The sequence below is a fragment of the Galeopterus variegatus genome, unplaced genomic scaffold (genome assembly GCF_000696425.1).
Source record: "Galeopterus variegatus unplaced genomic scaffold, G_variegatus-3.0.2 Scaffold498, whole genome shotgun sequence".
NCBI classification, from domain to species: Eukaryota; Metazoa; Chordata; class Mammalia; order Dermoptera; family Cynocephalidae; genus Galeopterus; species Galeopterus variegatus.
In genome coordinates, this window is record NW_007726609.1 from 373,140 (window position 1) to 385,891 (window position 12,752).

The 12,752-nt window shown below is 41.7% G+C and overlaps 1 protein-coding gene and 1 non-coding gene across 2 annotated transcripts in view; both read right to left on the bottom strand.

Moving 5' to 3' along the window:
- Positions 1 to 2,523: 2,523 nt before the first annotated feature.
- The window catches only part of SF3A3 (splicing factor 3a, subunit 3, 60kDa), a 31,524-nt gene continuing 21,295 nt past the window's right edge, over positions 2,524 to 12,752 (bottom strand). Inside the window, exons 16-17 of the mRNA XM_008569446.1 lie at positions 3,834 to 3,889; positions 2,524 to 2,836 (exon numbers count right to left, since the gene is read on the bottom strand). Of these exons, the coding sequence (XP_008567668.1) occupies positions 2,759 to 2,836; positions 3,834 to 3,889 (134 nt within the window). The 3' untranslated portion in view covers positions 2,524 to 2,758. The remainder of the gene's footprint in view (positions 2,837 to 3,833; positions 3,890 to 12,752) is intronic.
- Positions 9,672 to 9,745, bottom strand: TRNAI-GAU. The gene has a single exon. It is a non-coding gene; the product is annotated as a tRNA-Ile (tRNA).

Consider the following 12,752-nt stretch of genomic DNA (forward strand, 5'->3'; position numbering starts at 1 on the left):
GGGAGAGGTACCTATCATCCCGAGGGAAAAAAAAATAGTGCAGAGAAGAAAAAGCTCAAAACTTTGCCCCTCATTTCCCCAACGCATTGATTACCTTTAGCGTACTCTTCCAGCACAAGTTGACCCCCGGGAGGGGAACAGAAGGAAAGTGGAGAGGAAAGTGATAGTCAGTTGAGGCCAGACACAGATTTTTTTGCTTTCCTCTCAGAGGTGGAGAGCGAAGAGAGTCCTGCTCCTGGGAGGATTTGTCCCAGGATCAGCACCAGTCTGGGATCCCAGGAACAACTCACCCAGTGCTCCCTGCAGCTTTTCCCCTTGAAGAGCTAGCTGAATCAACTCTTCTCAGCTGTCAGTGCCCTGGCAGAGATGAGATTCTTATAAGACTTAGGAACAAAGGATGACCTGGGAATTCCCCTGAAACTGTGTGCAAAAATCTATGTGCATATATATTTTTCTAGGGAGAAAGTCCACAAGTATCTTCGTATTTCCTAAGAAATTCATGATCCTAAAAAGGTTAAGAAATACTTATTTAACCCAGGAAAGGGCAGCCTATACTCTTTCCCCAGCCTGGTCAGGGGGCTCAGTTGAAATCGCATTCTTCCTGTAGCAGACTCATGAAATCCAGACTTCAAGAAGTTACCTTTGGAGGAGAACCACTTCTGATGTGAGTTTGCACATGCTCAGCTAATAGCTCTATGACCCTTGGAGCTGAGCCTCCTTACTTCTGGCTTCTGCTCCTACCATCTCACCTCCACCTGCTTCTCTTCTTTTAAAGTTTCTTTTTTGTTTTTTTTGGTGGCTGGCCAGTACAGGGATCGAACACTGGACCTTGGTGTTATTAGCATCACGCTCTAACCAACTGAGCTAATTGGCCAGCCCCTACCTAATTTTCAGGGTTTCCAAATCTAGCTGCACTTGGCACATAGAAGGCACTGAAAAAATGTGAATGAATATAACTAATGAACAAAAGAAACCTTTGTTGTAACAGGTAAGCCTCAGGGTCCCTCCAAGCCTGTTCTGGCACATAGTTCATGGGATGACTGGTTATCTGGGCAAGGATGATGGCAGAACTCCTCAGGACCTGGTCCCAACTCCTCTCCACACCATATATTTTTATTTTTTATTTATTTATTTTTATCCTTTTTGTCTTTTTTCGTGACCGGCAACGGATCACAACCCTCAGTGTCGCGCCCGTACCGGACCGGGACCGGCCACGGGATTGCAACCCCCTATAGCAGTGCGCCACCGGGCCGGCCCCCTCTCCACACCATAAAAGGGTATCCCATTAACCCTGGAGTCTCAGGTAGCCACTCTAAAGAGGGGGCTATGAGGAATGTGACAGCTGGAAAGCAGCAGGTGCATTTCTTAGTAGCTCTGATGTGGCTACTGTGCCAACAGGAAGGCTGGAGCGATGCCTCCTCCCCACAGTTCCCATTTCCAAGGCTTTGTTTAACTCTCTTCCCAAAAGGCAATGTCTCCTTGCACCTTTGGGCAGTTTTGATAATCAGTGTTTCTAGTTGGCTTAATTAGGTTTAATTATCCACTCACTCTGCTTCAAAAGCTCAGGCTGTGAAGAGGTTGTCCAACTGGGGTTTTAAATAACTGGAAGAGCCAAAGTACAAACGAACATGTGAGGAGCTGTCCAAGGGATGGGTTGAACCAGGAAGGAAAATAACAACCCAGAGTGAAGTGCCGCAGGGTGAAGGCAGTGAAACCTTACTGCCATGGAGATGACTAGGGCAACAGATAAGTGTGAGGAAGATGGCCAGTTCCAGAGTTGGGATTTTTTAAAGTAGATATATTAAAAACAAACAAACTGAAGGTCTGAGTCCTGGGGGTAAAGGGGGACTCTGGAGAATCCTGTTCTGAAGCAGGCCTTGGCCTCCAGGTGATTGTACTTACAGGTAGATTAGTGCCTTTTTGGCTCCCCTAGTTCTTTCCATTTGGGACACTAGATTCAGATCCTGGGGCAGCTGCTCAACTCCACCCAAGATCTTGGCTATCTGGGCTTGGAGAACAAGAGAGTATTAGCCACTTCCACAGCCCAATAGGGATCCTGTAGAAGGAACAGGAAGACAGGATCACCAGACTCTCAATCTGAACTAGCAAGCAGGTGAAGTCACTGCTGGTCCTAGTTCCATTGTGTGCCAGGCTGTGAAGGCGTGGGGAAGGAGCAGGGCTGCAGGCCCATTGCGAAACAGTCCAACTCCTTTTTTATGCAAATGAAAGAGGCAAACCTTGGTGCCACACTTAGTCCTAGGAGCAGCTTGGCACCCCCCTCCAATCTTTCCCTAGTATGTGCATCAATGGCTGACTTAACTAAAGGTAGGGCTCATCCTGAGGTGAAGTGGCAGCAAAGGAGGGTGGGGAAAGAGGTTAGGTCAGATTTACCTAACACAAAATATGTAGCATAACATGTGCTCATTAGATCTCAGTTGCTACTAGAGTTGGTGAGAAAGAGGGAGGGAGGCATTAAGAACTAAAGGATTGAGTTAGTCCATAACCCTGGGCTTCAGAACAAGATACTTTCAAATCAAGGGCTGGTTTTATTTTCCAACAGAATCTTTTTTTAATATAAAACAAAGATAAAACACATTTCAACCCTACAATCTGCCAGCATGCCTTGTTTCTACAAGATGCATGCTAGACCATAAGATCACATAGTAGAGTCTGTAAGAGCATTTGCTTGGGAGACATAGAAAAAGCAGATCTCAGGGAAGCCTGGGCAAGCCCAAAAGCTGAGCTACAACCCTGAACACTAGAGTAGTCCTTGTCTTTTCAGATCCTCATATGTCTTCTTATTCACAACATTCCCACTGGAGTCTTCATACTCTTCCTAAAAAGGAATGGGTACACTTCGTTAGCTACATCCCCTAGGAGAAATGTTTAGAACTAATCTCTGGGTACCTGAGCTCACTCTGGAATGACTCTGTAGCATAACCTGGTACTCTGAGATTGGCATTCACCTCAACTGGGGTCCCACAGGAGAATTAAACCTTATTTCCCTAAGGTAGCCATTGTGTGTAATGAATTAATTTCTCTCCTAGACATCTAGAATGGTACCAGTCATGACCCAACCCTAGAGAATCTGAGAAAATAGTTCATTCAATCACTTTGTGTGTTTAAGATGAGGAATCCTGGTTGAAAAAGGCTAACCTAAGATAGCAGTTTCCAAATGGTTCCAAGAACCCTGAGTTTCTGCCCAGAGGCCATGGAAGAGGTTGAAATGGAGGCCAATAAGGCTGAGCTTCCCCACTTCCAGAGTAGTCCTGCTTTATACATCAGAGTTCTACATTACATGTGGAAAAGGTTCTGCTGCAAAGAAAGGAATTGAAAACCACTGGCCTAAAAGGAAGGAAGCCTACAGCCAGTTGCTGTGGGACTTGGGGTTAGTTGCTACCATACCTCACATACATGTCATTTCTCATCTGTGAGACCTGCACTTGGGACGACTATCTTAAGTTCAACAGGGCACCTTCCCAACCCTACAGGAGGATCATCTCTCAATAGATGCTTTCCTCAAAGGAGATCTAAGATATGATATGGATTCTCAACTTGTTATTTTATGAATCTCCACGTCAAGATAAGAGACTGCGTATCCTGCTTGCCACTTCAAAATTTCAATGGGAGAATACAACCTGTCTGAGACCCAGATTTAAAGTCTGACAAGTATCACAAATAAGTTAGGCTTACATGTCAAGAGTCAGTTTATAAATACTGTCATTATACTTGCTACTACAGTAAACCAGGGACCACCTTTCTTTTCCCTTCTACATGGTGAGAGAGCTCTGTCACTTGATGCTATCTGCAATGCTGTCCACATTAGCACCCACCTCAGTGTCAGGCTGCCATCGTTCTGAAGCCTTCTGAAGTTTCAGCTTGGCCCACACTGCAGGATGAGAAATAACCAGCAATCAGGATTGAGCATCCACTGGGTACACAGTGTTACAACACCCCCACCCACATTAGGATCCCCCTGGATGGCCCTGCCATTGAGACTCTTGCCTGCTCTAAATGAGAATTTTGGTTTTGGACCACCTATAGACAAAACCCCTTTCATTGCAAGATTTATCATGATCTTGTTTTGCTGTAAAAGAAAATTGGATTAAATATAATCAAAGACTTCTTAGAACAGAGAACTATTGAAGGAAGAAGTTAATGTGGAACAACCTATGAGAATTATGGGAGAAAGTGACCATACTGTCTTAAAGTTCATAATAGAAGAGAAAAAGATATTTGACAAGATATTGTCAAATATATTTAAGTCTGATGTGTATATTTCAAAAACTTCAGTGGAGGGTGGGCCGGTTAGCTCAGTTGGTTAGTGCAGTGTTCTGACACCAAAGGTCAAGGGTTTAGATCCCCCATACTAGTGAGATGCCAAAAAAAAAAGCTTCGGTGGAAAAATAAGGTGAAATATCACAGCCAAAGAGGGAAAGATAAGATGGGTCAAAAGACAATGGAGACATTAAAATAAAAATTCTAACAGTTTGATAACAAATTATCCCCATAAAGATAAAAAGGGGAAAACATCTACAAAAACCATCATAGTTTTAGAGGAAGTGATCAGATACATATACAAGAAAGGACAGATACGAAACCAAGGAAAGAACGACTTGAATCTCTAAGAATGGTGTCAGGAAGGTGAACTCTTAGACCAACTGGCTATGTGGAATAGATAAGACAGTCTGCTGCTAGAGAGGGAGGATAATAAAACATCAACAGATGATGGCAAAAAGGTAGAACTACTTGATTCCTATGTTTTCACCTTTCCCATCAAGTAGAACAATCTCTAAAATAGATATGATTAGAAGAAATACCGTATAGAGAAAGTTGAAGTCTAAGACGGGTGAAGAACTAGTAAGTGAGATAATATATGAGACGCTTAGCTCTGTATGTGGCATATAGGTGCTCAACTAATCATTGCCAATTCCTTCCTTGCTAATTGCTTTAAATAGCTGAAGTTCGCAGGCCCAGATAATATATACATCTGGAAGGAATGGAGAATTTGTAATGTGCTGACTATGTGACAAGGCAGGACCCTGTCATATTCTTTGTCTAGGCCCTTCAGGAATCCAACCCAGAGTGGTACAAAAATGCTGGGGACTGAAAATGCTGTCATGATTCTCTTAAAGAAAAAAAGGGATGTAGGAAACTGTAGAGCAGTAAGGGAAATATTACTCCTCAGAGAAATCTGAAAGCAATTAGAAAAGAATGTGATCATCACTGTGTGTCAGTGTGGATTCACTAAGAATAAGTCAAGCAAATTAATCGAATTTCCTGTTTTTGATGGGATATCTGACATAATAAAGAGCTGTAGGCACAGGGTATAATAATTTTAGTAAAACAATTGCCTTTATAGACAATGTCCCTGGATTTCACTAAAATGTTTAAATCTCCTATGCTTTTATTATAAACAAGACGGTGATATTTGAACTTGATGCTATTAGTTTATTAGTTAGGTAGATTTATACCTAGTTAGAATATTGGTGAAGTGTGACCAACCACCTAAATGGAGATTTCTGGTGGCAATTCCATAGGTTTTTTCTTAGTTGTGTTTTATTCAACTGTTTAAAAAATCGTAAATCTAGAGCAATGAAATAATTAACATAATACATTTATAGGTGAAAGACTTCATTTAAGTTAAAAAAAAAAATCAACTGCGACTTAAATGACAGTACCAAATCCCTCCCCCCAGACTAAAATCTCCATGAGAGAAAAGAAAAACTTCAATAGAATGATCTTAAAACAAAGACAAACAAGTACATCCAGGATAACATCTATGCCAATGGTTACTTCCCTGCTCCCTCCCTTCTTAGGGAAAAAGTCCTAGAAGGATCAGTACTATCTAACAAGTGATGGCTTTTACAACCAGCCCTAGTGGAGACACAGCTGGGACCTGACCCAGCTGCACCTACTACTGCCTTTCCCAGGTATTAGAAATTGGGACACTGAACGAGTTGGATAATGGTGATGGCAGACTCTGAAAACTGAAGGTCATACAGAACAACGGCAAGAGTTGCCTTCACTGTAAACTAAGATAAACTAAGATGAAGAGAAGAGAGGAGAAGTGGAGGAAGCAGCTGTACAGAGAGTAGCACAGCTAGATAAGCACATGCTTGCAAATAGGATGGAACACATGAAGTTAGTTTTAATAGGATCTCTTCCTTATAATCAAAAATCCATAAGACATCTAGTTTAAATGCTTTTAAAAAAGCATAAAGAAGGGCCGGCCCAGTGGCGCACTGGAGAGTGTACCGCTTGGGAGTATGGCGGCGCTCCCGCCGAGGGTTCGGATCCCATGTGGAGACCGGTTCCCGCTCACTGGCTGAGCGCGGTGCGGGCGCAACACCGAGGGTTGCGATCCCGTTGCCGGTCCCTGGTACGGGCGTGACACTGAGGGTTGCGATCCCGTTACCGGTCAGTAAAAAAGACAAAAAGGAAAAAAAAAAAAGCATAAAGAAAAATTACAGAAACTCTCCATAATAATAGAATTCAACTCTTATTATTGATGCTTACTATTAGTAAGACACCAGAGACATAGTTTATCACAGTCTTGTGGGAGTCAATATGTATATAACAATCTATATAACAATCTCTTTGTTATTGATAGGCAGCTAGAGAGTTAATTTAAGTTACTTAAAAGGAGGACCAATATCTGGAAGAAAAGCAGGAGAGGGGATGATGATAAATTTATAACCTATAAATAATCTATAGAGAGTGGGGAAAAAACAAATGAAAACAGAAAGTGATAACATTGAGGTAGAAGTAAAACTATAAATGTGATCCAAAAATATTAAGGGAAGCCATGATGGGTGGAAATGATACAATTAATCAAAGAAGTGGCAATAATAAAGACATGCATAAGAGAAATTCATTAACCTAGATAGCTGAATAAGAAGATAAATTCTGAAAATAATATGAATAATTAAACAATCATGATCTTGCCAACAATATTCTAAAAACAAATTTTTTCCAAATATCTCTATATGGTTAATGAGAGAATGCATAAAGTTTCTTTCTGGAAACACCCTAATGATCAACCCTTAAAAAAAATCTAGTTGGAGGTGATTTAAAAGAAGGCAGTATAGCACTGTGGAAAGAGAAAAGATTCTGTTTTAGGACAGACATAGGTTTGATCTCTGTTTTGTTTTTGTTTTTTTTGATCCCTGGCTTTTTCCACTTATAATATGACCTTGAAAAAGTTGCCTAACTTGCAAAAAAAAGAATAAAAGGGTAAAAGGGGAGGGTAAAAGGGGTTGACCAGTTAGCTCAGTTGGGAGCATGGTATTGTAAGACCGGGGTCAAGGGTTCAGATCTCCTTACTGGCCACCTCACCCCGTCCCTCCCCCTATCCACGCCAAAAGCTACCTAAATTCTCTTGGCTTTGGTTTCCTCTTCTGAAAATGTGGGTGACCCACTACCTCACTGGGTGTTCTGAATACTAAATGAGTGTAAAATATCCTTCATTTACCTGGCATATAGCAGGCACTTGATAAATGGTAACTAGTAATATTAATGAATGAAAAGATAAAGGTAACTTTGGATCTTACTCCTCAGACTCTGCAGAAGAGCCCAGAAGTGAAGATGATAATAATGACAGCTTACACTTAGTCACTGAGAGCATACTATGTTGTGTGTCAGGTGTGGTTGTAAATGCTTTACCTTATCTCATTTAAACTTCCAGACAACTCCATGAAGCAGATACATTATTACCATCTACATCTTTTTTTTTTTTTTTTTTTTTTTTTTTTTTTCAGCACCACACTCTCCTGAGTGAGCCACAGGCCGGCCCACCATCTACATCTTATAGATAAGGAAACTGAGGCACTAAGTAACTTGCCCAAGGTCCCACAGATATTAAGCGGTGGAGCCATGACTTGAACCCCAACACACTGCTTCTCCAGTCTTCTGCATCCTTAAACCATATGAAACTATATTAGAAATGTAGTTTTGAGCCAACTTTACCTTTGAAGTAGAACATATCAAAACATAAAGAACTAGACAGAATCTATCAACCAAGTCCTAGGGTATAGATCATGACAAAAGATGATGAAAAATTGAAATCAGAAGGGGCCGGCCCGGTGGCGCACTGGATAGTGCGCCGCTTGGGAAGCGCGGCAGCGCTCCCGTCCGAGGGTTCGGATCCCACGTACAGACCGGCTCCCGCTCACTGGCTGAGCGAGGCGCGGGAGCAACACCGAGGCTTGCGATCCCGTCGCCGGTCCCCGGTCCGGTACGGGGGCAACACTGAGGGTTGCAATCCGTTGCCGGACACGGAAAAAAGACAAAAAAAAAAAAAAAAAAAAAAAAAAAAAAATTGAAATCAGAAAAACTTTTATAAACAAGATGGTAAGAATACTGATGGAGAGGTTAAAGACAAAATCCACTGAATCATTATGAGAATAAGAAATAAACAATGCTTCAGACCATCAAGATATAATGACCTCCAGTACATAATTCAACCAAACAATATCTATTAGTAATAGACAATACAAATCAGTAGTAGAAATAAACTATTAGTTAAAACATTAAAGTTAGAAATGTTAAAAATAACTGGCTAAAATGAATAGTTTCAAGTCTCCTAAATAATCCATGTAAATGAGAAGTATAAACAAATCTAACAAAAACCAAGATACTCTTTCCAGCAAAGGAGATAAATACAAATAGACCAATTAATACACTGAGTGTAAGTGACCTAATACCTCTATTAAACTGCAAGTATTGATCACTGGGTTAAAGAATAGCCAACATTTGCTGATGATTGGGGAAATGGTCTAAGTCTATCACAACAGAACAAACAATACTATCAGATAAAGAAAATTTCAAAAAGAAAACGGGAGTGACTAATAAGGTTACAATACAATATTAAGTTTATGTGGCTCAAACAACACAAAACAAAATGCATACACAATTGGCAGAAACGTAAAAGACAAAATTTAATTATAACATGCCCCTATCATAATTAAAAATGAATAGATAAAGGTATAAAGTTAAAGACCTGAACTTGCAGGAAGATTAAACCAGCCCACACATAGAGAGAAGAACTTCTTTTCAGATGTATTTTTAACAAATCACTGACTATATACTTGAACATAAACACAACATATCCTAAAAGCAGAAATTCTATACTTTATTGCATGGGCCAAGAAAAATAGAAATAAAGAAAATAAAGTTAAAAGGTGCTCAATCAATTAGAATTAAAAGTATTATTTTAAATAATCTCTGAATTATTTTTTAAGAATCAGAAATAAATTCTTTAATAAATAAAGCTCTAGGGCTGGCTTGTTAGCTCATTTGGTTAGAATGTGGTGCTGATAACACCAAGGTCAAGGGTTCAGATCCCCATACTGGCCTGCTGCAAAAAATAAATTAATTAATTAATTAAATAAAATAAAAATGAAGCTCCAAATACAACATATCAAAAATGGATTTCCCGGGCCGGCCTGTGGCTCACTCGGTAGAGTGCGGTGCTGATAGCACCAAGGCCGTGGGTTCGGATCCTATATAGGGATGGCCGGTTGGCTCACTGGCTGAGCGTGGTGCTGACAGCACCAAGCCAAGGGTTGAGATCCCCTTACCGGTCATCTTTAAAAAAAAAAAAAATGGATTTCCCTAATGGCATTCTTACAGAATGACATCTAGTCTTCTTTTTCTTTTTTTTAGGTGGCTGGCTGGTACAAGGATTGAACCCTGGACCTTGGTGTTATCAGCACCACGCTCTAACCAACTGAGCTAACCAGCCAGCCCTGACATCTAGTTCTAAATGGCTGTATTAGAATGAATAAAGAAACAAAGAGAATAAAGTTCTCAACTAAAGACTTAAGAAAGGAATACAGAAACAAGATCACAGAAAGTATTAGTAGGAAAAAGGAATAATAAAACTCAGAATAGAAATAAGGCACTTGGTTTCCTACTTTGTCATTAAAAAGAAAAAAATCAACAAATTATACAGGTTATTAACTACAGAATATTCTTAGAACAGTCACTTTGGGAACTTCCGGTCAAGATGGCGGAATAGATGGTCCCTAGCATCACTCTCTCCCACGAATCAACCGATTTACAACTATAAAAACATAACATCAAGTGCATACGGAAAGGGGAGATGTCCAGCAGAGGAAGCAGAAGCTCCATGGAGACCACATGCCCTGCGGGGCCACCGTTGCGCAATCCAGCAGATAGGCTTTACTGCCGCCACCCGGCTCCATTCCCAGCCCAGCCCGATGAGCACAGAGTGGGGAGACGTCTGGCAGGGGAGGCAGAGGCTCCACAGAAACCACACATCCTGTGGGGCCGCCACTGCATGATCCAGCAGGTAGACTTCACCACAGGCACCTGGCTCCATTCCCAGCCCGGCCTATTGGGCACGGAGCAGGGTGACCTCCAGCAGGGGAGGCGGGAACTCCGCAGAGACCACACTGCCTCTGCGTGCGATCCAGCAGCCCGGCCCAGTGCATACGGAGCAGAGAGATGTCCAGCAGGGGAGGCAGAAGCTCCGTAGAGACCACACACCCTGTGGGGGGGCCACCGTTGTGCGATCCAGCAGCAGGTAGGCTTCACTGCCGCCACCCGGCTCTATCCCAAGCCCAGCCCAGTGCGCACAGAGCAGGGAGACATCCAGCAGGGGAAGGGGAAGCTCCGCAGAGACCGCACGCTCTGTGGAGCCTCCGCGCATCCCAGCAGCCCAGCCCAGTGTGTGCGGAACAGGGAGACATCCAGCATGGGAGGTGGAAGCTCAGCAGAGACTATATACCCTGCGGTACCGCCCCGTGACCCAGCAGCCCAGCCAAGTCCAAGCTGACCAGAGAGGTGGCTCCCCAGAGAGGCCCAAGACCTGAGGCAACCACACATGCAAGGCACTAGTGGCCAACTGAGCAATCACTGAGGTAGCCATAACAAATTGGCAACCACAGCAACATCTTAGACAATAGTGTGAAACCTGTGGACTGTGAAACCCCCTGCCACAATGAATAAATATCAAAGAAAAGATACCAGAACTACGAAAAAACAAGAAAGTACACCACCAAAGGGTAATAACTCTCAAGATCTAGATCCTATATAACAAGAAGCCCTTGAAATGGCTGACAAGGAATTTCAAGTGATAATTCTAAGGAAAATGAATGAGATACAAGAAAACTCAGCTAGAAATCATGATGAAACGAGGAAAAGTATACAGGACCTGAAAGAGGAAATGTACAAGGAAATCAATGCCCTGAAAAAAAAATGTAGCAGAACTTGCTGAACTGAAGAATTTACTCAGCGAAATAAAAAACACAATGGAGAGTTTAACCAGCAGGCTTGTGGAAGTTGAAGAGGGAACCTCTGAATTTGAAGATGGGCTGTTTGAAATAACACAGGCAGACCAAAAAAAAAAAGAGAATCAAAGGCATTCAAGAAAATCTGAGAGAGATATCAGACAACCTTAAGCGCTCAAATATCCGAGTCATGGGTATTCCAGAAGGGGAGGAAAAAGGAGATTGCATTGAAAACATATTCAACAAAATAGTGCCAGAAAACTTCCCAGGTATAGGAAAAATCACAGATCTTCAGATCCAGGAAGCTCAAAGATCACCAAGTGTATTCAACCCAAAAAGGTCTTCTCTAAGACATGTTATAGTCAAATTGGCAAAACTCAAAGACAAAGAGAGAATCTTAAAAGCTGCAAGAGAGAAGCGTCAAATCACCTATAAGGGAGCCCCAATTAAGGTAACATCAGACTTTTCATCACAAACCCTAAAAGCCAGAAAGGAATGGGAGGATATATTCAAAATACTAAAAGACAGAGATTGCCAGCCAAGAGTACTCTACCCTGCAAGACTATCCTTCGTAAATGAAGGGCAAATGGTATATTTCTCAGACAAACAAAAACTGTGGGAGTTCACCACCACATGACCACCCTTTCAAGAAATTCTCAAGGGAGTACTGGGTTTGGTTCCTGAAAAAAAAACTACCACTGCCATAAAAACCCAAGAAAAAGCTACACCCACTAGTATAATAAAAATGGCATTCATGAAGAGAAAACAAACAAACAAAAAGGCTATCTACAACCCAAGGAATATACAAACACAGAAAACAAACAGTAAATCGGAAAGCAAGGAACAAAAGACACCTAAGACAACCAAACAATAATCAATAAAATGCTAGGAATAAATCAACACTTTTCAATAACAACTCTTAATGTAAAAGGCTTAAATTCCCCAATCAAAAGACAAAGACTGGCTGACTGGATTAAAAAGGAGGACACAACTATATGCTGCCTTCAAGAGATCCACCTCATCCATAAAGACTCACATAGACTAAGAGTGAAAGGATGGAAAAAGATTTACCATACAAACAGAAAAGAAAAATGAGCTGGAGTAGCTATTCTTATATCTGACAAAATAGACGTTAAACTAAAAACCATAAAAAGAGACAATGAGGGACACTACGTAATGATAAAAGGATTGATCCATCAAGAAGACATAACAATCATAAATATATATGCACCCAATGTTGGAGCAGCCAGATTTCTAAAACAAACTGTATTAGACCTAAAGAAGGAAATAGACACTAATACCATAATAGTAGGGGACCTGAACACCCCATTTTCTGAAAAGATAAATAAAATTGACAATCCATTAGCATGGCTAACACAAAAAAGAAGAGAGAAGGGGCCGGCCCGGTGGCGCACTGCTACAGTGCGTTGCTTGGGAGCGTGGCGGCGCTCCCGCCGAGGGTTCGGATCCCACATACAGACCGGTTCCCGCTCACTG